This window comes from Diadema antillarum, unplaced genomic scaffold (genome assembly GCF_040938485.1).
Source record: "Diadema antillarum isolate AM-2024a unplaced genomic scaffold, OU_Dant_1.0 seq00001076_RagTag, whole genome shotgun sequence".
NCBI classification, from domain to species: domain Eukaryota; kingdom Metazoa; phylum Echinodermata; class Echinoidea; order Diadematoida; family Diadematidae; genus Diadema; species Diadema antillarum.
The window spans coordinates 1048781-1075217 of NW_027271899.1; the positions used below are offsets into that span (position 1 = coordinate 1048781).

The 26437-nt window shown below is 37.6% G+C and overlaps 1 protein-coding gene across 1 annotated transcript; it reads left to right on the forward strand.

Moving 5' to 3' along the window:
* LOC139743376 (tryptophan 2,3-dioxygenase-like) lies at positions 1-22959 on the forward strand. Its single transcript, XM_071653860.1, has 10 exons — positions 1-116; positions 7554-7696; positions 15354-15487; positions 16062-16199; positions 16679-16789; positions 17651-17758; positions 18185-18296; positions 19622-19759; positions 21668-21758; positions 22584-22959. Exons 1-10 carry the CDS (start codon positions 88-90, stop codon positions 22921-22923), a joined length of 1344 nt encoding a protein of 447 aa, XP_071509961.1. The 5' UTR covers positions 1-87; the 3' UTR covers positions 22924-22959.
* The last annotated feature ends 3478 nt before the right edge of the window (positions 22960-26437 follow it).

Below are 26437 nucleotides of genomic sequence, written 5' to 3' on the forward strand. Positions count from 1 at the left end.
CCAAAGAGTCAAGGCACAATTTCTCCCTGGAGACAACCAAGTGTGCAGCTGCTCTCAAATCTCCAAACCCTTGGACACACTTCCAAGATGTCTTGCCCTTTTGCTGGCAGTGATAGGTAAGCTTAACTTTCAAATTTTCTTCCATACAAAGAACTTCAATTTTGGATTTTTGTCCATGAAATTATCATTCACTTTCTAATGTACACGTAGGTACAAATGGTGTATATATTTCATTGCATTGTGCATCCATCTTTAAAGGACAAGTTTGACTTCATATACATGTGGATGTGAGTTGAGAGAATGAAGTAATATTAATAGAACACATCAGTGAAAATATGAAGAAAATCGTACAACCTGTTCTAAAATTATGAATTCTTGAAAGGGTGTTTTAGTGCCGTTGTCACTGGATGAGAAGACTGCTACAGCTTGTAATAGGATGATATAAAAAGATTTAAAAATTCAACATATTTCCACTTTTCTTGCAGAATAGAAGAGCATTTGCCTGTCAGAAGGCAGGGAATAGTATTTTGTACCCTTTGTTAACATATGTCAGGGTCAAGTCGGGGAATGTGTACCTTTTCAAAAAATGAAATTTCGTGAAATGTTCTTGTTTTCCCCTTATATCATTGTACGCATAGTGACATCATTAGCTGTAGTTTTCTTCTCAGTAGCGACTGAGCAGAAACTAAAAAATTCATAACTTTTGAACAGATTGTCTGATTTTCCTCAAACTTTCACTGATGTGTTCTACACTGTACTAATATTGCTGCATTCACTCAATCCACATGTAATATATGAAAGGTCAACTTGTCCTTTAACCCGGTTGAGGACGAGTCCCAAGTATACTCGGGCAAGCATCTATGGGAAATGCGTGCTGTAGCAAAATCAGTCCGTCCTCAACGGGTTAAAGGTTCAAATAATATTTACTTTTGTTTCAACTCTTTGAATAGTCAAAAGACACTGGCAATAGCATGCAAGTCATGGTTGGTGAGTTTTAAATGGTTTCACAGTTTTTATCTTTTTAATGTGGTGGTGTGAAAGCCCGAGAAACTTTGAGCTATGGAGGGCTATTAATCGTGCAAGCTTACCTGATATCCAGTGTTTACTCTGGCTATCACAATTACAATGTACGTATTTGTGTAGGCTCATGTGGATGAACAAATACAATACTAGGCACATAAACCCATGAATGCTTTGCATTTGTATGGTTTATTCAATGTCTTTGCAGCTCCAAATATTCTGCCAAGGTTTTTCTATTTTTTTTCAATGTGTATCTTTCATTTTTTACACCACAAAGGTCATGCCTACAATTGTACATGTATACTGTTCAACTGCTTGCACGATCTCAACTTTTCTTTTGCCTATGTGGCAAAGCGACCTTCATTGTTTCCTTGTACTGATGAATCAACAAAATATGAGCATTCTGCACATGGTATTTTCATTTTTATCTTATATTTTCTACTTGCATACCAGGATGTAAATGATAATGACATTTAAACTACTTCTACTGCTTTTACAAACAGTAGTAATTTTGAATTTGAAGCAGTGATGTTGTATGGATACTATCAGTACTTATTTGTCTTTATCACTCAAAATATTTTTTTTTTTCTGTATCCTTCGTCATCAGTATTATCATTATAGTTGTGATGTTCTTTGTCATGTGTGACTTCAGAAGTAGCATTGTCATCATTGTTATCATAATTGTTATTAAGGGGCAGAAACAATTTGCTCACTTTAAATTATTTTGCTCACATGCCGAGTCAAGCGGGGTATGTGATCCCGATTACAAAGCTGCCATCTACAGTAGTGCCAACAAGTGTGATTGTAGAATATTTGGTGTGATTTCCCTTAAAAATGGTTTTTGAATGAGAATTTTTCCACATACATTGTAGGGATGATGCTTGATATGGGCAATTTCCCCAGTGTTTTACCAACATGCAGGGAGGCCAGCTATTACTTTTTGCAGTGTCTAGTATTGTTTTTTATTGGACAAAATATTGCGGGTCTTTGAAAAATACTGTTTTCTCAAATTTTATTGCAATGTACAACTTGTACTACACATGTCTCTAGCAGAAAAGGTGAAAATACAGCCCTCAGAATAACAAGGTTGACATCTCTGAATGTATGTTTTGTTGTTGTTTTTTTAACCTTCAGAATGTAATATTAAATTGTACATTGTATGTGTGTATCTGTTTTCTTTTTATGCCTCCGCCACGTAGTGGTGCCGGAGGCATTATGTTTTCGGGTTGTCCGTCCGTCCGTCCGTACGTCCGTACGTCCGTACGTACGTCCGTCCGCTTTCGTTTACGCGATAACTTGAGTAATATTTACTGGAATTTTACCAAACTTGGTCCAAGTATGAAGTATGATGGGGCAATGATTTGATTAGATTTTAGGTGAAATCGGCTAAAGGTCAAGGTCAAAGGTCAAGGTCAAATCATGAAATTTATCCTTTTATGCGATAACTCAAGACTGTATGGAGCAAATTTCACCAAACTTTGTTGGAGGATGATGTATGATGGGACAATTACTTGATTAGTTTTTCAGTGAAATCGGACAGAGGTCAAAGGTCAAAGATCAAGGTCAAATCCTAAAATTTATCTGTTTAGGTCAATTCCAGCGTAACGGACATGACATTCAGACCACTTTTTTGTGATTCAAACCATTACACAGTGAAATTGGGAGTCTTCAAAAGATTCTAATTGAGTTTATCAGACACATTTAAGTATATGTAATGTACACAGAAAATTTCATGGAAATCTATCAAGTGGTTGTTGAGAAATTGCATTTTTAGCGAGCGTAACGGACATGACACTAAATGGACAAGGCATTTTGATCTACTTACCATTATGAAAATTCCTGTGAATTTTTGGATAAGATGCAGCTGGTTTTGGTCTTGATTAAACCTTTAGGTCATGCTTTACTCATAAAGTCCTAATTTAGAGTAGTTTTACTGTTCATTCTTTTTTATTAGTTTAAAATATTGCGTAACGGACATGACACTTCGAGTGTAACGGACATGACAGTTTTGTCCACTTTTTGTAAGCTAAGAGAATTTTTTTATTACAAGGTATAGCAGATATTCAGTTGTTGGCATAGTAAGGTTAGAACATAGGGACACACATCATAACTGCAATCATGTAATATTTCTTGTATTTATATCATTTTAGGGGGGTTAGTCTTTGTATATATTTACAAAACAAAGAAATATAAAACAAATTCGCTCCTGCACCAGCTAGCTACAATTAGTGACAAATTTCCAGTTACTACCACCCACCATAACAAAATAGGACATATTACTATCTTATACTATGGTTATTTTTTTCTTAGTGGCCTAATATTTGATACTTAGTATTATACACTAGCGTAACGGACATGACACCCTTGTAAGGTGAACCATATTTTCACTTCTTTGTTTCAAAATAAAAAGATTAAAATAACTGCACACTGCTAACTACATTATGCTCTTGAACAAAACATCAAAAAGTCCTTTTACTGCAGGTTTCAGTGATCTAACAGCTACAGAATGTACTCTAAAGCACATGGAGTACAATGCCCAGAGTACCACAATGGCATACATGTACAACACAGAAAACCATGTCTCCATATCTGCGGATAGGCATAGAAAACAGAACGAACCAAATCTGTATGAAATAGATAGTTTGAATACAACATCATTAAAATGCACTCAGGATTGCATCAACTTTTATGCAATGAAACAGGACCACAAAACTGTTTGGTACCATTATCAGATTAGTGTTATCATCTGAAATAAATAAGGTATGTAAATTTCATTTCTGCAAAGTTCTTTCATTTGGCATTGATGTCATCTTTGGAGTAGAATCATCCTCTGTTATCCAATCTTGGATAGACTATTGTAAAAACTTCCACTGCTAGTACCAGTACTTTATCATTGTCAACAAATGCTTTCTTTTCTTGGCTAGAAGTGAATGATCAAGCCCTTTTTTTTCTGAGAATTTTCACAACATATAATCCATTTCCTTGTAGAGTGGTCACCTGGGCAACAAAGTACAATGTGTATATCTTGTTTTCTTCCCGGCAATTTCAACTCATACAAATTGTTCAACTTATTGCTTGCTTAGGCACTTCTTAAGGCTTGCCAGAGTGGTGTACTGATTACATAATTCTCACCAGCTTGTGAGTAGGACTTTTTGAAATACTGGATGCTTTCCCTACCAACTGGTTGTAAATGATTATACAGTGTACCTTTCAGTGGATAAACATCTTCTCATAGCATCTCAAAATTGTGCTTTTTGTATGATGCTGTGTGCTGTCATGATGTACCAGTATATCCCTTGGCATAGAGGTACATCTAGTTTAGTTGTATTGATGAAATGGATAGCCAGCATTCAGACTGACTTTCTCTGATAGAGCTACATGTACTGTCAACACGCTTAATAAAGCAAACAATTCCATTCTCAGCCCTTTTGGCAAGTGATATCTCATTAATGTGCCACTGAAGGCGTGGATTTATAGAGTCATAGAGATGAGAGAGGTACATGTATGGATGCAGCACAAACCTTTTTTTTTTAAATTATGAGGCAACACCATCATTGAAGACAGTGATGCTGGTGACATTTGGATTCTTTGTTGTTGTATCATCAGTGATCATGTTCATTGGATGCACGAGGATCCATTTGTGCAGGAGTTCCTGGCTGTTGTGTTGACTCCATGGTGGATATGTGTTAAATGTGGTCTACAATGAACTTATATGTAGAAAGTGCTCATTTTAAGTATTGAAGGGAAGGCCAACAGTGAAAACTCCATTGTCTAAATACTCCTCGGAATGACAGCTGCTGTTTATCAGTCAGGATTACAAGAGGTGGGAATGGATCAAACCGGTGTAACAGGGTAGCAAGATCATCTAAAATCAACAGTCTTCCAGTGGCAGAAAGCAAAGTCTGCTTGTTTTTGTTTTATTGAGTGATGTGCAGACTTAATCATTTACTCAAGTATAGAAATGTCCTACTATCCTCAAGCAATTAAAACTAATCACCACCCTGTTTCACTGGGCCACAGTGTTATTTCTGCCACTTGTCTAATATGAGGTGTCACGTCCGTTACGTAAAGTGTCATGTCCGTTACGCCATTTACAGGAAAACGAGAAGTGGTATAGAAAAGTGGTTTTCACACATGTAAGGGGATTCAATCCTAACATAGAAAATGAATTTGCAGCAACTTTACACTAATTTCCTCTTGGCTATGAAGACTTATAGTAAAAAACGTAACGGACATGACGCTACAAATGTTATAGAAATCACACAACTTTGAGGATCAATGGGTCATAAACTGATGAATGCTAAGGAAGTTGGTTGTGATTTTCTGTTGATATATACACTGGACTATGGTTTAAAAGCTGAACAAGGCCTCTAGGACATATCCAGCCTTCTTTAGAGACAGGAACACTAAACTCTTTAAAAATAGCCAAATTTTTGCGTCATTGCAACGCTTCATACAATATTTTCACTGACTGAGAAAAATACAAAATTTTGTAGTAACAAAGATGCGACTACTGAAAAATGAAAATATGTATGTTACTTTCTTAGAATATTTGAGAACTTACGTGAAACTCAAAACTTCATTTTTTCACCAAAGTGAACATTTCTCATGGAATTGCCCTTTACGTGATAACTCAAAACTGGATGAAGCAGCTTTCACCAAACTTGGTCCAAGGATGATGTATGATGGGACAATTAGTTGAGTAGATTTTAGTGACATTGACAAGAGGTCAAAGGTCAAAAGGTCAAGGTCAAATGCTAAAAATGTTGCTATTTCCCCCATATCTATGCAATGCCTGCAGTTATTTTCTTGAAACTTAGTGTAGACATGTACTACTGCATAAAGATTCTCCAGAGAGAGTTTCATATCATAAGGTCAAAGGTCAAAAGGTCAAAGGTTAGGTGAAAATGTTGCAATATCACTTTTCTCACAAATGGTTCAATGTATCTTCATTGAACTTGGTACATATGCATGTACTGACTGGCAGGGATTATCTAGGGAATTTAGGGGTCATGGGTCAATAGTCAGGGGTCAAAGGTCAAGGTCAACTTCTCAAAATGTTACTATTTCCCTCATATACGCCTGTACTAGTATATGCAATGATTGCATTATTAGTTTTAAAATTTAATATATGTACATGTATTACTTAATGGAGATTCTCTTGGAAATTTCCAGCCAGAAGGTCAAAGGTCAAAGGTTAGGTTTAAATGAAAAAAATATATATATTTTGTACTGGTAATTACACTCTTTCTTCATATTTTGACAATTATACTCAAAGCATAAACTTATAATAAGGTCGGTCAGAAGTCAAGTAAAAATTTCCAATTCCCCAAATATGTGTACCTGCACTCTTTAATAGACAATTATAGCAAACCCAGTTCGTGGAAAGTGAACATTCAAGATATTTCTGATAAACCTGTTATTTCGATATTTTGCCAGTTATGTGAAACTGTCATCACACATTGTGAAGACATTGTACTATACACCTATTGGGAGAATCATGCATTATGGCGGAGGCATCAGTCGCCGTAGCGACATTTCTAGTTCTTTAATGCAATGTATGTATGCAAGCCTTAGTGTATTTCATGGTTTGCAGAGCCAATGCTGTTGCTGACAAATTTTTCTGTTCAGCTGAGTCTTGCTGAATACATGTATCTCTGTATTTCCTGACAAAAATATATAGAAGCCTTTGTGATTTGTAAAGTATTTTTGGCCAATTAAAGGACAAGTTCACCTTCATAGACATGTGGGTTGAGTGAAAGCAGCAATATTAGTAGAACACATCAGTGAGAGTTTGAGCAAAATCGGACAATCCGTTAAAAAGTTATGAATTTTTGAAGTTTCTGCTCAGTCACGGCTGGATGAAAAGACTACTATATCTTGTGATGTCACATGAGTACAATGATATAAAGAAAGAATAAAGAAATTTCAACATATTTCCATTTTTCTTGCATAACGAAAGAACACTCGACTTCCCTCTTTCAGAAGGCAGGGGGAATAATATTATCCTTAACATACGTCAGTAGCAAGTCGTAAAAATGTGCACTTTATTCAAAAAGTAAAGTTTTGTGAAATTCTCTTTTTATTTTCCTTACATACATGTAGTTGTACGCATGTGACATCATACACTGTAGTAGTCTTCTCTTCCAGCAGTGACTGCGCAGATACTTAAAATATTTGTAACTTTTGAACGGATTGTCCAATTTTCCTCAAACTTTCACTGATGTGTTCTACTAATATTGCTGCATTCTCTCAATCCTTATGTATATGAAGGTGGACTTGTCCTTTAAGATGCATGTAAAGCACAAACCCCAATTCTGCTCCTTGGAACCAGCCGGGGTTTGTCTTAGGGGGAGATGTTGGCAGTTGTGGGAGTGTGACAGCTCAATGATTGGAGTGTTTAGGAGGGAGTTAAAAAGATGCCTGTTGTGGTGTTTTTATGTACAATTGAGAGCAATTTAGCATTTTCATTGCTGGAAATCACCACTTCAATAAACTATGAATAATAATGATAAAAATAATTATTTGCCCAGGGTCCCAAAGAACCAGGAACAGAGGCAACTGACCTATGGAAGCTACCTCCAGCTGGACAAACTCCTCTCTTGTGTGGAGCTCCAGAGTGCCACCGTCTCCAAGCCTGTCCACGATGAACACCTCTTCATCATCACCCACCAAGGTACGATATTATTGTTCTCCCTTTTTTCCCCTCTGTTGCCCATCCTTGTTTTCCCGTGAGACCCTTTTCCGAGGATGGGATTTTTGTGTGTTTTGGTTTTCTTGCTGCAATGTTGGGGCCAGACAACATCAGTGTTTTTGTTTGCTTATTTATTTATTTTTTTTTAATGTGTACAACTTTGAATGTACAAATTACTAAAGTAAGAAGTGGCAGATTTTGAAGAGTATCTTCCGTACACGTACTGTGCAATTTACCATGAAATATATCACAAAGACATCTGAAACAAATTGTTTCAGCCTGCATTGCCACACCACTTCATATTCCAGTTTATGTCAGCTTACATACGCAGTTAGAATGAAATGAAGGACAAATGAATTTTAATCTTATTATCAAACTCGTCTCACAAATCTCTCCTTCATCTTCACACATCTTTTACTAAGTTGCTATTTGAAAGGATAAAATTCTTTTGCAGCCAATTGTAATAATGATAAAGCTGTGGTCTGCTACAAAAATATATCTCCAGGCTGCTGGAATGATGTCACAAAACACTAATCATGAGCAGCACACAGGGAACACAGGCACGGAGAAAGGGTGTGTTCGAGCACTCTCCTAAAGCGAACAGAAATATACCGAACTCGCGTCAAGAGGAGTGCTTGAATGCTCCTAAAGTGTACCGTACCGAACTGAACTGAGCCAAAAGTGGACCACTTCCCAACATGCTCCAAAAGGGTACCAAAAGCGTACCAAAAGTTTGCATGTGAAGAATGCAAGAGTTCATCCTCTTTGTTAGGTGCAGCTGTAATTAGTTTAAGCAGGCCAGGTGAATGACCCTCTTACTACAAAATGCATGACCCCTCTAAAAATAACTCCAGAGGTGCTTTGGCCACTGAACGCTTGAACGCTCCAAAATCTGGCACAGCATGATACAGTTTGCTTTGGTTCGCTTTTGAGTGTTTGAACACACCCTAAGAGAGCAATTTGGAAATTTTGAGGTTCATTTAAATGTCTATGGTTCTAAGTGATAGCACATGATTACAAATATTAGTTTACTAGTTGTTAATAAGCCAAAGATGGCTAGCCAAATATAAAGAATATAAAGATGAAAGCAAAAAAAAAAAAATAAATAAAAAAAAAACAACCAACCAAACAAAGAATAATGTGAAACAGACAAGAAAATCTTCAAACTGATCTCAAGTGAATTACCAACTATTGTGGGCAGTAGATTTTACAACAGAGAGTTGGCCCTACATAGGATATGAGTGTTTCCATACTTCACAGAACTCAAATTCTTTAGGAGACCAATTCTCCTTGGCTCTTATAATGTAAAACATTCATCGCTAGCAGTTGGGTCCATACACTGGCCGTATTAAAGCTACTTCTAAATGAATGAGGTGATCTTAGCACTCACCTGCAACACTTCCAAACTTTCAAACTTTGAAACTTTGGAAGTGATGACGAGATCTAGGAGGAATCTACTGGGTGACAAAAAAGGTGACGAAAAACTGACAACCATCGATGTAGCTGAAGGCAACTCCCCGATGGCTAGCTAAGGGGAAGAGGCCGTTGGAGAGGTACCTTGTACAGAGTCAGAGCAGGGTAACACTTCAGCTGCTCAACCAACCGAAAGCAAGGACAATGCTCATCGGAGACCCGCCATTCACCTTGACCCGTCCAACTCCATTCAACTACAGGGACAAATAAAAGAGATGATCTCTGCAGAGTCCTTCATCAACAAGTTGGTGGAGCTGATCACGGACGCCATCATGGAACGCGTATCACAGAACGTCTACGAAGCCATAAACCATGACCTTGAATCAAAAGGAGAGGAAATGGAGGCTCTGCAATCCAAGATCAAGCGTCTTGAAGAAGAGCTGCAAAAAAGCAGAGACGTCGAAGAGGAACACGAGCAATACTCGAGACGCAACTCCTTGCGACTGCATGGAATCAAGGAGGAGAGTGGTGAGATAACCGATAAGGTCGTCGTAGACTTCATCAACACGAAACTACAGCTCGACGTAACAGTCACTGAAGGCGATCTCGACAGAAGTCATCGTGTCACTCCAAGGAAACTATCTGAACATCCACGACCCATCATCGTGAAATTTGCAAGACACAACATGAAGCAGAAAGTGTATGCAGCGCGATCGAAGCTGAAAAGAACGAAGATCTACATACACGAGGACCTCACACCCCGACGACAAGAACTCATGCGGAAAACTCTCAAACATGACTCGGTGTCGAAAGCCTGGTCCAACGACGGAAGAATTCGTGCTCTCACTACGCAGAATAAAGTAATAAACATCGCAAACACACGTGATCTTGACCGTCTCTGAATGGATTTATGCAGTTTGTGATACAGAGATAGGTATGTTTTTTTCATAATGTCGGTTTCTCAGAGTATTCAATTTAATTCCAAACCTAGATATATCACACACGTTAAGTATCCATGTCTTGCATGCAACTTACCTGTAAAAAGTAATCAGAATGCTATACTCTGTGTAAAATGTAAACAATGGTGCCATTTAAAGTGCAGTGTTCCACTCGACGTATATCAGAGTGATCAGGATTGGATTTGTAATGCGTGCACATTTAAGGAACTTCCTTTTGTTGATGCTGCTCACCAAGAATATGAATTTGAACCAATTTCAAGCAATAATTGCATGAAGGTAGAATAGTCTGCCGATTGAGATGGATAATAGTCCTGTCATCAGTGAACTAAAAGGCACGGGCCTCAAGATTGGCCATTTGAATGTAAGAAGTTTAAGAAATAAGATGGATCATATAAGATATTTTTTATTACAAAACCCAATTAACGTGCTAACCATTTCAGAAAGTTGGTTAGATGACACAATATCTGATGATGAATTGCACGTGAATGGTTATGATTTGGAAAGAAAAGACAGAAACCTCTGGGGAGGTGGAGTGATCTGTTATATAAATTCAAATTTGTTGTATTCAAGACGATGTGATTTAGAATGTGAGCAACTAGAGCCCCTGTGGTTACAGATTAATATAAAACAATCCCAGCCATGGTATGTCGGAGTGGTATATCGACCGCCAAATAGTACAGCACAGTTTTTCGATGAGCTAGAATCACGCATAGAAACGGTGTTAGATACTACCGGAAATGTTGTAATACTTGGTGATTTTAACGTCAATATGTTAAGTCAAAACCCAATGTCAGACAAGATTCATAATCTATGTACGTACCTTCAGTTGCAACAGATTGTTGACAAGCCCATGAGAATTACTGATCGTAGTCGCACATGCATTGACCTTATTCTTGTACCAAATGGGAAGAGCAATGTAAACTCAGGAGTTATTTCAATGGGGCTGAGTGATCATTCGTTCATGTAAATTTGAAAATCAAAGTACCTCATGATATTTCTCAGAGTTGCATATTTCGTTCGTTTAAAAAGTTTGACAGAGAACAATTTCGTTCCGACGGCAATGAGCTGTCATGGTCCGCATATTATCAGCAACGTGACGTAAATCAATTATGGACAATTTTTAAGGAATCATTTTTGAAGTTATGTGACAAGCATGCCCCCAAAATATCAATGAGAAAACAGAATAAAGATTCGCCTTTGATAAATAATACTTATAAATGTTGAATTGTCTAGAGAAAGAGATTTTCTGAAAAGAAAATTTGATGACACTGGTAATACAATGTATTGGGAAAAATATAAGAGGGTCCGTAATTCACTTAATAACATGAATAAGAAGTTAAAGCGACAATATTATTTTGATGAATTTCACTCTTGCAGCCACGATTCTTGAAAGAAGTGGAAAGCGTTGCAGTCATTCACGACTAGTTCAAAGACTAGACAGGTTGACCTGAATGTCAATGGTACCAAATTATCGAATGCAGGTGACGTTGCCAATGCTTTTAATGAGCACTTCACTACAGTCAATGAGATACCGAAGTCAAATACAGGCTCTAATAACCCCCCTAAGTTCACTGACAGCAAGTTTATGTTTGCTCAAATAACAGAGGCAGAAGTGGCCAAAGCCCTAGATAATGTGTCTATTCACAAGGCACCTGGATTAGACGACATTCACCCTCGGCTGTTAAAAGAGGGCATCCCATTTGTCACACAGCCTCTTACTCATTTGTTTAATGCATCCATTGAAACAGGTATAATACCCGCTGAGTGGAAGCAGATGAGAGTCACACCAGTACATAAATCAGGTGAAAAGACAAAACCAGAAAATTACTGACCTATATCTGTGGTGTCAGTCGTAATGAAAACATTGGAAAAATTAGTTCATGGTCAATTATATTGCTATTTGAATGATTTTGATTTGTTAAGCGATTGTCAATCGGGATTTCGTCCACTGCATTCAACGGGTACAGTTCCGCTTGATTTGAATGAATATATGTTAAGGTGTATTGATCAAAGTTATGCTATTGGGGCGATATTTCTGGATTTAAAACGTGCTTTTGATACAGTGAATTATACTATATTGTTTGAAAAATTGAGTAGGTATGGTATTGTTGGTAAAGAATTAGAGAGGTGTGTTGATTATTTCCGAAATAGAGAACAGTGTGTTTGTATTAATGGTGCCCAGTCTGTGTTTAGAAAAGTTTCTATTGGGATACCTCAAGGCTCCCTGTTAGGTCCATTATTTTTCACGCTATTTGTAAATGACATTTGTACAGTTGATTTAGGAAATGATTCAAAAATCTGTTTGTATGCAGATGATACTGCAGTGTTTGTTCGTTCGAAAAATGTACAAGAACTAAATCAACTTTTGCAAGATAAAATGAATTTAATCGGTCAATGGTTGGAGATGAATTGCCTTGTTATGAATATTAAAAAAACGAAAGTTATGTTAATTGGATCGAAAGGGAGGATAAAGAAGAACAAGTTGCATATTGTGTATAAAGGTTGTAGTATTGAACATGTTGATTCATTTTATTTAGGTGTGATTATTGATAGTAATCTCAGATGGGATAAGCATGCAATGTTAAGTATTTAGTAAGATTTCTCGGATAATTGGATATATTCGTAGAATTAAGCATTATTTGCTCGAAAGTATAATGCATTTGTTATATAAAAGTTTGATATTGCCACAAATAGATTATTGTATTGTTGTTTGGGGTAGAAGTGCACATTGTCATCTGGATAAACTCCAAAAACTACAAAATCGGTATACAAGAATTGTTCTGAAAGCCAGTATACTTTTGTACTAACGCCACATAAGCAAATGCTCTCCAAATTACAATGGCAATCAATACATCAACGAGTTCAGTATCAGACTTGCATACGATGAGCCCACGTTATCTCAGACATTTAATTGCCGTAAGACACACACCATTTTATACACGATATGCCCTTAATTGTCCCTTATTTATAAATGCCCCCAAAACAGATTATTTTAAGAACTCTTATTATCAAGCTTCAAATATGTGGAATAATTTGCCAAATTTTATTCGAAATGCGCAGTCATTGCCTGTTTTCAAAAAATTATGCAGGGTACTCAGCATGATTGATAGGTTATGAAAGCATGCATATAGAATACAGTGTATGTACATATGAGAGAGATTTGTGTGTTTATGTTATATTGTGTTATATATCACTGAGTTCATTAAGATTTTTTTTTTGTATGAAGAAATGATAAAAATGAAGTCCGAAATTTGATGATATTGTATGACAACAATTATTAGGGGGGGTAGATGAAGTGGCAATACTTTTCTGATTGCCCTATCAAGCTGTTATTAAGCTGTAATTGTATTAATGTTTGAGTTTGTTTGTATATTTGTTTTGGTGTAGTGGTTGATTTGTAGTATAAGTTATTTCATTGTTTGTACTTTGCTTTGATGTTCATGACATTTTTATCTGTACATAATGTGAGCAGGGCCCCTTGGTAGAACAGTTAACCAACTGAAAGGGCTACCCTGCTAAAAGAATATTGAAATAAATAAATAAATGAATAAATAAATAGACACTAAGAGGTCAAATGGAATCACACTTTTAGTGTTCTCTTTCATTTCCAGTAATGGGGAGTTACTATGACAGTAGGCGCAGGCAGAGCATTTATAGGCAGTAATCACATCTAATTTTTACCTTGTCACCATGACTCAAACATTGTCACTTCATAATAGATATGCAACTTTAGAGCTTATAACTTCATATTCCTTTTTCAAACAGTACAATTGCTGAGAAAATCTATTAAACTATGGTTGGTTGGAGATAGACATAGTGCTTCCATGTTTTTTGTGTATGATCAAATAAAGCTCTTGCTGCGCATGGGCGCAGCATTGATGACACATTGTTATGGAAATTACATTGTGCCGCAGCTATTTGAGTTTCATAGTTACATGAGATAGGGAGTATTATGCCACCACCAGAAGGTTGTATGTCATGCAGTTTTAGTGCGTTTCCAGAAATCTTAGGAGGAGCTTGGAATACTTACGTGTGTTACCTGTAACAACATTTTAGGAATTTACTGGCAACCCGTATGATAGTCACAAGACTGGTGAATAACACAAATCTGAGAGAAGTTGCATAACATTCAGGACGGGACATGTAATGGCAAGGTAGTGTTATGTTACTCCTGCGGCTGTTACCCAACATTTTATGGGGAAATTTGATCTTGTGCAAGAGCTGGAGCTGTTACTCAACAGTGACATTATATGATTTGACCATATGGACAGGGTCACAGACACTCATTTACCTCTTAACCCAATATATTGATCTGTATGCTTTACTGCCTGGTACCAGAGATTTAGGCCCAAATTCACAAAGGTGGTGCAGTCGCCAAGAGTGTTGCATGGACTATTTCGTTATGAAATCATTCATTTCTGCTGACCATTTCGTCAACGAAATGTTAACATTTTGTCGACGAAATGACTGATTCGTAACGAAATAGGAACTCAGGCCATAATGTCTGACATGCATTTAGTGGGTGGCCAGGAACTGTTGTTCTAAATCAGGTAGAAACTGGGGGGAGCACCTAGTTTATCTGGTATACAGATGTCCTTTACTGATACATGTACACTCCTGCCTATTTGTATTACCCTTTAATAGATTCCATCTCTAAATGACACATAGCATCACCATATTTTGAGGGAGGTGATCGGTGAAATATATGGCCTATTAGATTTTAGTTCATCAGTAGAGAAATGATAACATTCCTTTTATTCTGATGTGAAATACCAACGGTACATCCTATTGATTGTATCAAGGTAAAGTTATACTTGCTGCCGGCAATACCTTGTATAGATTAAGTAACTTGATAGCAACTGCCAGACCCACATTCCCAAGACCTGAAAGCTGATCAGCAGATGTTGGGAATATCAGATCTTTTATGCAAGAGAACTGGACCGTCTTATGTAACTTTTACCTCGTGACCACAGAATAATAGTTGTTTGTGTACAGTACGTGTAAGATACAATGTATTATGAGGAGTTTACCACATGAGTCTTTCAAAGCTACGCTGAATGAGCTTCTTTAGAAAAATGTCTTTCTGTATAATGCAAAGGAATATATAGTGGCTACTAGGAAGACTGACATTTTGTATTGCTTTTCATATCAATTGTCTGTATGAATCACTGAATTTACATATATACATATTAAAATAAAGTGGGTTTCTGTATGAAGCACTGAATTTACATACATATTAAAATGAAGTGGGTTTCTGTCATCCACAGCATACGAGCTATGGTTCAAGCAGATCCTGTTTGAAGTTGACTCCATCAGGGAGATACTGAGTGAGATTCCTCTCGATGAGAAGAACCAACTTGTCATGATGAACAGAATGGAACGGATCGTTCAGATCCTAAAGGTATGGGATTTGAAGCGGGTACAGCATTTTCATTACAGTTTGTCCTTTTTTTTATGGCTAGCAGGATTAACTACCAGTCAATGTCAGCTTAGTGGAAAATTTAGTAAAATCTATTTTTCTTCTCATATATTATCATCTACATGTCAAGTTTAGCTTCTGATTAGATTGGAGTAATTTATGAGGTACCTTGATGATAATGATTCTACTGCTTCTGCTGCTACTGCTGCTACTAACTACTTCTACTTCCAACAACAACGAGAACAGCTATAACAGCAGCAATAATCATGATAATGTTGATGATGATAACAATGATTAAATTGAAGTAATCAAGAAGTGTTATATTCTGCACATACCTGCCAAGTAAAGGCAACAACACCACAATGTGGAAACTGTCAGCTGTGTTTCTAGGTAGACACCATCATAGATCACCTTGGCCAAACTAGTAATACCAAGTAGACACAGCTTGTCGCACGGAAAGGTCAAAGGTTCATGGCGATTACTAGTGGTATATGAAAAATACTGCATATTATCTCAAAATCCTTTCTTTTTATTTCTGTTCGTTGGACCCTGGTAGCTCCTGGTTGACCAGATCTACGTCCTGGAGACGATGACCCCCCTCTCCTTCTCAGAATTCAGGGACTACCTCTCCCCTGCCTCGGGCTTCCAGAGCTTTCAGTTTCGCCTCCTGGAGAACAAACTGGGAATCAAGCCAGTAAGTCATATTTATCACTGATGAACGACTTGGGAAGCTCGAATAAGAGGACACAATATAGAAGAATTAGGGAAAAAAAAACCACCAAACAAACTGTTTTTCTCACATTTTGTCAAATTCACTTTGAATGATGGGGTTGTAGTGGTGGAGGTACTGTATCGACCAAAGTCATGAAATATGTGATAGTATTATGGTATTAAAGATGGCAACTGTTACTTTTTTTTTCCTTTTTTTTTTAAACAGTATTTTGTACTTTTTTCTTCTTCTTTTTTTGCGGGGGGGGGGGGGGCAGAAGACGTGAAGGATTCATGGAAAATGTATTCTCAAATTGTATTACTGCACTTGTTCATGGAATGAAAGGTAAAAATACTGATTTTCCTCCAAAAATAGGCCTTTTAGTTTTCAAAACACTATGATGATGTTTGCAAGGTTAGGAACGTTTCTGCTGGTCTGATTAGCCGTTTTTTTTTTTTTTCCAGGAATGGAGAGTCAGCTACCAAAAGAGGAATTACTCAAGCGTTTATCCTGAAGAACTGCAAACCATCCTCCACAAATCAGAAGAAGATCCAACTCTGCTGGAATTGATTGAGGTGAGTGCTCTGATGACAACCATACCAAATCTGCGTCAATTTGCCCTGTGTACAAGTATGCATGTAACACAATGCTTTTGTGCCCATAGTCGTGGACAGCTATTTGCGAGTAGCAGAAGGTCACTGAAGAATACATATGGTAGTCATAAAAACTTGTACCTCCCATTCACATATTTTTATCAGGTCACCTCCCCTTGCTGCCTTTTCAAACAAATGGCTGCCTCTTAATGCAATTTTTTGACCCTGAGGGAGCAATAGTGTATCAGCTCAAAATGAGAAGCCAGAAAGTAGCAGCTAACTTTTGCAACTTTGCTCACCCCTGTACTCGGTAAACAGGCAAATAGAAGTACACAAAAAGCTATGTATGCCAAAACAGGAAGTTTGCTTTCCAGCTTCACAAGACAAAAAGAGAAAAAGAAAAAGAAAAAGAAAAGGAAATGAAAAAGACAGAGGATCCTCACAGACAAACTCTGGACAAATGATTGGAATCCTTGAATAACAGACTGATGTATCCGCCATCCCTATACTTGCGAGATGGCGTAAAGTAGGTCACTCTACTTCATGCTCTTTTATAAATGCTTGTTTTTTTTTCTTGTTATTTCCATTTCATTTATTGATAAACATTCCACTTGAATGAATAAAAAAGTACAAAACAATTATACAAGAGACAACATCTTCAATTTAATTAAATTCTTGCATCAAGTTGCTTTATTGAAGGGCAATTTGTCAATCGGTGTCAAAGATTTTTTTTCTTTAAAAGAAATAAGCTGGGATTGAGCAGAGCTTTTAAATGTTTCAGCGACTGACATCTCATCCCTATTTCCATGTACGTTGACCGTGGTCTTCATTTGCCCCACACAGAGATGGCTCGAGCGCTCGCCAGGTCTGGAGGAAGATGGGTTTAATTTCTGGGAGAAGTACACCTACCAGGTGCAGACATACCTCAATGATTTCCTGATGAGAGCCGAGGTAAGACTTAAAAATATGTCAGGAAGTAGTTGCGTGGTAATCACACCATCTCTGCTTTCACCCATATTTCTGCTAATGGTAGAAAATGTAGAGGAATAATGGTACCAAATGCTGCAGCACAGCAACAGAATGTTGTTTGATTTATAGTCTTTATACATGTAGTTTAGTACCAACTTTTTGATTTTCATTCTCAAGTGACAATCTCAATCTTCTTCTTGTGCTGGTATGGACGAAAACAAAGTGGTTATTACAATTGAGTACTTGAGAGCAACTAAATTTTTATGTTTAACTTCATGTTTTGCTGGTATGGATAGAGGGATCATTACATGTGCCTATCAAAATCTAATGGGCTTTTTCATGGGAGATTGCATTTGATTGATGTGTATACTATTGTTTCATCCTTCCTCCCTCCCCTTATGTGTGCAGGCAGCAGAAACCGAGAGAGAGCGGGAGCAGATCCTGAATGAGCGCAAGACCACCAAAGAAACCTTTGACACCATCACAGACATCGACAAGTACAAGACTCTTCTGGCCAGAGGTGAATGGCAGCTATAGTTACAGTGTAGACTTTTGTGCAGTTTACTTTTTTTTTTTTTTCACTTTGCCAATGTTGATAAATTTCCCTCATTTATAATTTCGTAGAGGAAGGTACTTCTGTGCAAAGTGTAGTTTATCCAGAAGTATTTTTTATAATTTATGCAATACTTCATTGGTACATGAAATTTGCAAAAAATTCAATGTGGAAATATATTTCATGTCTACACTAGATATTTGTTCCTCATCATCTCTCCTTAGTGGGATTCAGATGGCAAAACACATGTCATATTTGTACTTAAGTTTGTGAAATGTATTTTATTAATTATTGCATTGTGATCACATCTATTGAGCATGTTTCATAATTGTGTGTAGAGCTAAGGGCTGCTGTGATGTCAACAAGAGTCTCTGTGGAGACAACAAGATAGCAAACAACATTCTATGTGTAGTAGCCTGCCTTCAATTCTATGGCCTCTCAGTCACAGACATGTAAAACTCTCTCAATACACATACTGGCACAAGTGTATTCTTATGTCCATGCACCACACATGTCTCTAAAAGAGCCTGCAGCTTGTGTGAATGTAGCATTAAGCTGTTTGTCTATTACCTCAAAATGTGGTGTAGAGATTTCAGCTATTTAGACAACATATGTGCAACCAGTCTTGAGCAAAACTCAATTCAGGAGTACCTCTGGACCACATTAAAGTAAATATGGTGTTAGAAAATATGATTACAGAAACCTGATTCTAATTTGCTTGTAAGATGCAGGAAAAAAAACAAGATCTAGAGTCAAACTACATGTAGCTTCTCAACACATTCGTTCATGGTCCTAAAAAGCTCATAAATAGTGCGGAAGCAGAGATGTACAAAATAAAGGTCAAAGCTTACTGTAAAAGTGGATATTTTCACGCGACTAATTTTTCGCGCTCGGCGGGGTAAGAAGAGTTTCATGTGTTTTTAATTCTGTGGAATCAAGACATCAACTACTTTAACATATGGCAAGAAAAAAATTGTGTGCTTTTATTTTCGCGCTAGTTCCAGGTTGCGTGAAATGCGCGAAAATTTCAACACCGCAAAAATTTCCACTTTTACAGTAGTTTGCACTGTGTCAGAAGTCATATTACTAGTACCTTGTTGTGTCTCGTTGTGTTTGGATGTATCGTGTACTCTGCAGAATTATGATAATCTCTTTTCATCAAGGGATTCTATTTTTTTCATCATTTTAATTCTAGCTTATGCTCTTGATCATGGCATGTAATTGAATCAGTCTTAGGATGACGGGCAGTACTGTTTCTACTTCCAATGTCTACCTTCTGCTCCCATCTCCAGGTGAAGTGCGGTTGTCCCACAAGGCTCTCCAGGGGGCGCTGGTCATCTCCCACTACCGCGATGAGGTGCGCTTCCACCAGCCGTACCAGTTTCTGATGAGGCTCATGGATGTTGACTCTTTGCTGACCAAGTGGAGATGTGAGTTGTGGCATAAAAAAGTATCCCCTTTTGTGAAGCAAAAATAGCCATTTGAAACTTGGGGGTACATTGTGCATGCATTTGTGTTGTCTACAAAAGGCAGTGTTTTGGAGAGTTTTTGATTTTGCAAGTATTTGTTGCCTCAGAAATTTGCAAAAAGAAAATTGCAGCATATGATTGCTCTGAAAATGATTGTTTTCAGATTACTATTCCAGTTTCTGATGCAGCAATGACGGCAGCTACTCTTGTCTTCCCTCAGTTGCGTTGTCACAATGCGAATGGTGCAAATTACTACAGTTGACATTCCTGGTGTCACATAATCGCTGAAGCATGGATGGCGTAACCCCTTATCCATACATATTTCAGTCGGTATAAATGTCCCGAGTGAATAGCCATGGAAATGGATATGAAAGAGATATTTTTGTGTTTTATGTTGAAGTGTTGATGTTTTACATCTGCACTTGTTTGAACTATACTTAAGATTGCACACAAGATTGTGTATGAGATTAAGAGCTATGATGAAATTGATATGAATAGTATTTTACTTAAACACTATACATAACTGTAAATGAAGTTCTAGCAGAAAATCTCCCCATATTTCAACATGTCGTGTATGCAGTGCAAACATTCTGTTCTGAATGCTAAATGTGATTATTTTCCCATAAGTCTCTGAGCCCTACCTCCCAATATGTTACCATATGGCAAATTACAACAATCATAACATTTATGAGGGATTAATGTTGTATGGTTGACACGAAACAAATGATGTTTTAGAGTTGCAATTTAAGTCATGGCAGCCATGTGTTCCTCTGATATGAATGTTCTGTAATTTAAACCCTTTGCAAAGATTCTATGAGTTAGCAGTGGCATGTATGCTGCATGACAAGAATCTCTTTTCCTCTTTACGTTTTAATGTAGCACTGACACTGCATGTTAATATCACCACTCTTACTCCTGGACCAGATTTACTAAAAGCCATTCAAAAATGAGTGATGAAAAGTCATTTTGTTCACATTCACAACAACTGTGGTTGCAGTATGTGTTTGTATCTGTTTATGTGCTTTAAAGTTGTTTTTCTCATGATGCCATATGTTCATTTCCCCTGTGAGAGATTAGTTCTTTTATATCTTTTTGTTTTGATTTGCTTATTTTCTGACTGAAAATGTTCGTATGGTTGGCCAGCAAATATCTTAGGGTTCATTTTGTGCAGACAGTGTGCTGTGAGGTACACTAAGTGTTGTATAGTTTGATGAAAAAAAACCCAAACAAACCTCAGCAATATTTTCATACTGATATGATGCTCTGTGGTCTATTTATTTGCCTTTTATGATTTATATTATTTTTGTGTGTGTATGTTTGTGTGCATGTTTCAGAAAGGTGTTAGGAACTGGGAAATCAGAGGTGTTTGCATTTGTAATAGAAACAGGATGTTGTAACCATGAAATAATGTTACATGTATAAGTAGCTTTTGTGCTCTTGCAGTCAGAGCATACTGATAAACAGGATGTTGTAACCATGAAATAATGTTACATGTATAAGTAGCTTTTGTGCTCTTGCAGTCAGAGCATACTGATAAACATATTCTGTTTCTCCTTTTATTTGTAATTTTTATTTTGCATTTAAGGTAATTTCATTATAATGTCCTTCCATAATTCTCAACTTCCTGTTTTTTGTGAATGTCAGTCATTTTGATGGTAGAGCTCGCAAGTTTCCATGATTGTGCAAGGAAGGGCTGTCTAAAATTTCATATTCTGAGAAAAAAAAAATCTTCCCTGACTTGGGAATTCTGTTCACTAGCTTTCATATGTACGTGACTCACAGATATTACCTTGATTGCTCCATGGACCCTCCCCCACCCCCTCCCCCCATGTACGTTCAAACATACATACTTTGTGTCGCCCCTTCCAGATAACCATGTCATGATGGTTCAGAGAATGATTGGCACCAAGCCGGGGACTGGAGGCTCTTCGGGGTACCACTACCTCCGCTCCACTGTCAGGTACAAAAACTCACCTTTGACCCCTCCAGCTAACCACACACACATACACACAAATACAGACAAATAACACGCAACAAACAACACACAACCAAACTATGGCAAGAAAATGCTAGAATCAGAGCAAGTCATTTTACAGACATTTATCCTTTATGGAAGTCCTGCAACAATATTCTAATATCAGACGTGAGTTGATTTCTCAACACATATTGCTGAACTATAAATAAAGATGATAACTTAAAGGAAACCCAAGCCCAAATACTGATGTGGATTTAGTGAAAGCAGCAATTAGTAGAATGCATCAGTGAAAGTTGAGGAAAATTGGACACTACAAATCTTTAAAATTTTGGTGCCATCGTTGCTGGATATTAAAAGGAGACTCATGCACTTCATGACATCATTATCGACTACAATAGAAAGAATGTACATATACATTGTAGAGAAATTCAGCATATATCCACTTTTCTGTTAATTCAGCATGTAATTTCTGCATCATGCTTATGAAAATGTTGTCACCAGTTGTCAGCACACATTCCGTTGCACATCAATACAAGATGCAGGCATGTTGAACCCAAAAGCATGTTGTATTTTGTACCTTCATACAATCTCTCTGTTTTGCTCAGCTGATATTAGTGTCCAACACAAACGTTTCTCAAGTGGATTCTTCTAAGTTGCAAGACATGAAGTACATATGTTTATATTTTGGAATGCACATCTAAATTAAAAGTAAATAACAAATTATGTAGTTGTATGGCATAAATACCATTCTTGAATTGATACCTGTAGTATGTGTTTGTGATATATATATATACATAATTTTTTTTTCAGTGACCGCTACAAGGTATTCCTAGACCTGTTCAACCTGTCCAATTACCTACTCCCGTGTGGCTACCTCCCACCGCTCACCTTGCGCATGAAGCGCACGCTCTCCATCCCGAACCTGAACAACGGGGCGATGGACGTCCCCAGCATCCTCTTCCGCAACCTGACCATCGGGAGCCCCGGCAGCAGCAGCCGGTACCCTCTCTCCTCCAGCCCCTCGTCAAGCCGCAGCGGCATGATGGCCCAGAGCCCGGAGTGCGCCATCTTTGAGGGCCTGAGCTCGTCTGAGGGGGATGACGATGTGGGGGATGATGACGACAGCGATCCCGCCCTGGTGAAGGATTGAAAACTTTTCAATGTTTCCAAAAAATTGCATGCAAATAAAGAGGGTCACAGCAGTATTACCATTGCCTTTATATTGCTGACTGTATGTATGTATGTATGTTTGTATGTATGACTAAACAGGGTGACTTATTCAGATATTAAAGCTAAAATACTATGCCGTCTTGTGTCCCATTGTACTGTGAAATGTGAGATTTTTAAGGCTTTGTTTAGATCATGCTATGCTTTTTTTGCTACTTGCACTTTTCATGGGCAGGTCCTCGTTGGCAGAGTTATACCCAAAAATTATCTGTCATTGAACAGGGAACATGTAATACTAATCCCCATATGCATAACAGGGTCCTTTGCATAGGACTGCTTCATTGTCTTGCCTTCAGTTGGCTGTCTTAATTCGGACATTACGTTATTGTTTTTATAGGAGAAAAGTAACAAAATGCTCAGTAAATAGACTGCAGCAAAGTGCATTGGTGCATGCAGGATCATTTCTCTTTTATTCCATCAAAATGCCAATAAATGAAACATATACTGTAAACTCAAAAATTTTCGCGGTACATTAATTTTCGCACATTTCGTGTTACTTCTTGCTGCATGCAGGATCATTTCTGTTTCATTACATCAAAAAGCCAATAAATGAAACATACTGTAAACTCAAAAATTTTCGCGTCACATTAATTTTGGCACATTTCGTGTTACTTCTTGCTGGCGTGAATTCTAAATCCTGCAAAAATACCTTCACTATTTTCTCTGCACATATTAATGGGTTGACAATCGTGCAGCGCGAATTCAACAACCCGCAAATATGTTTTTGAGCAGCTCAGGGTGAAAAATTAATCGCGGGAAAATATGGGCACGTATAGTATACAAGTATACAAGTACAAGTTGTAGCTGTATGAATTTTTCTTGCTCCCATATAATTGACATAGGAATTTGGGGGTTATGTAGAGAAAATTACAGTGGATACTGGTGATTCCTCTCATAGTGCTGTCCAGGAGGTGAGAGCAGTGGTCAATATACATGTACTTGTGTACTTGTATATTGAATGATTCTTCTCTCCTTTGGCATTGTGCATCTGGTTGATACCGTTCACTGACAGTTACCAGTCACCTGGCCAAGAGCTGTTCACACAGGCTTTGTGTTAATTCACCCCTAGTCTAGAGTGTGTGTGGGTGTGAACCGGTAACCCTGCCTGTTGCTCAAAGTGAAGTGGGATTGTCTCTTTGTAGCGTCGCTTGTGATCCTGTCATGCATGTGCGACTTTCATATATTGTTCCATTTGAGGGAAAGAATGTTATTGCCTCTTATCAGAGAGTGACACTTATGATATTGTTCAGCTTGTCTCAAAGAGTCTTGGACCCCCAAACTTTTTGACTGTTAGGCTGATATGTTAACTGAGCAAACTACCCTCCCCTTATCAATACAATGTGTGATGAACTTCACAAAATATCAGGAAAAAAAAAGAAGAAGAAATTGGAAGCTGCTCCTGCCTTCTTAAATGTGCCTTGATGTAATGTGCTTTAAATAAGGAGCTGAAGTTTGAAGTTTACCTTGTTAGATAGCTATCCTCAGTTACTGCAGCTCATTGAGACACCTGTATCACACAAAGATAACATGCTCTCTGAAACGAATCTACCCCATGATGATGAAAAACTGTGTGTATATATTTCACCATACATTGTACTTACATCTGTGTGTGTGTTTGTGCTTGTGTGCGCCTGAGCGTCTGTGTTTGTGGAATGTTTTCATTCAAATCTCTGTTCGTGCAGCATTTTATTCACCAATATCTTGTGTGTTTCGATGATGCATTATGTCTTGTCTGCACACCTTGTACAACGTACCTGGTATGTCATACTCAATTTATTTTATTTTCTGCTTTTTTCATGCTGCGAAGTGTTGTAATATGCCTTGAAAACAATTTGTCTTCAAATTTTGACTCATGTGTGCATTCAGTGAGGTAGATTTTGCAGCAAGTATGTTTTTTTGCTATATTCGTAACTCTGTATATGGGCCCAAAATGATTTTTGTCTATTCACTATTGCAAGCATCATTTCAAGTGACTTTCTTTCATTTTCATGGGTCAGCCCAGGGAGGTGTCTTCCCACCTCCTTGTCAGCCATCCCAGCATGATCCTACCTGCTTCAAATTTGGAGGTCCCATCCATTACTGGACTGAGATAAGAATGAAGAGTTGGTACAATAGCTTGTATGGCTTAACATTTTGCTCGGTGAGATGTGGTCCATTTCTCACCTGCATCGACAACACACGCCTGTATGATGCTTGCTTTAACACTTTCAGTCCTGTTGGTACATTCTGTAAGATGTTTTATTATATACAATGTCAATTATAGCATTTAAAACTGGCAATCCAGAAAGGGTTGGTGATGGTTCATCACTTGAGAGTGGATTCCTGTTAAAGGGATTGGTCAGATTTATGTGTCAAAGAGCTGCGCATTGTGTGATGATTTTAGAATATGAACACACTGCTTTGCTAATTTCTGCAGCTGTCTGAACACGGCATTCTGCGATATCTCTGTGTGATTTATTGTGTCCTGTGTAAACAAATCAATGTTGGGATCTGACATGTCATTTGCATGCATATTTTAACAGCAGTTGATGCTGGTCAAGAAGACATAATTGTTTCTTGCAAAACACTTGAAATGTGTGTTGCCTGTGCTGTGCCTTGTGAAACACAGTTTTGAATGCTCATATTTTGTTATGATGTATCCGTTGTCTTGGAGAGAAGGGTTCCGCTGAGCTGTTGAAATACATGTGCAGTCTTGCAAATATGTACTAAGTATTTGAAAGTTAATCTATTCAGTAGCCCACAATGAAAAACAAAAAGGCTGAAAAGTTTTGTATAGCACATGGTTAAGAGAAGAGCATTATGTACATTTCCTCTGACAGTGGAGATTTTCCTTAGATCGGGAGAAACAAATTTAAACAACAAATTTTGAATCTGAAGGATTATGTAGATGACTTTAGTGTATAAATATTGTGTATCTATCATTTTTTTCACATATATATTGATGTTTTTGACAGTTGCTTGCCCCACCCTTGCAAAAAAAAAAGAAGAAATATATGTTTATTCCTTGTTTTCCTGCCATTTTGAATCCAAATAGTGGGTATGTGGATACCTCAGAAGAGTTTTATTTTTCCTTCCTTGCTCTCAACACAAACTTGTTGAGTTACAAATAATTGGATGATTTAGCCCATAATGTGCCACCCGAGTTATACTTAGCCTATGTCAACCTCTATGATAAGGTGCAAATCCTGCACAGCAAGACTTATTTGAAGCCTCAAGACGTATGACAGTGGTCAGCTCCAGAAAAAGACTTGTTGGTTTCAAGAGGCCTCGCGGCTGCGCCGCTCGGTCTCGCATTCACCTGTTCTCTCGCAGTTAGCCTCTTTCTCAGCAACGAGGCCTTGCCAAAAGGCTAGTAAAAGTACTGTATTTTAGAACTTGGCATGATGAGGGTTAAGAAAGGAAAATGTTGAGATATAGATTTGCCATTCAATGTGGTT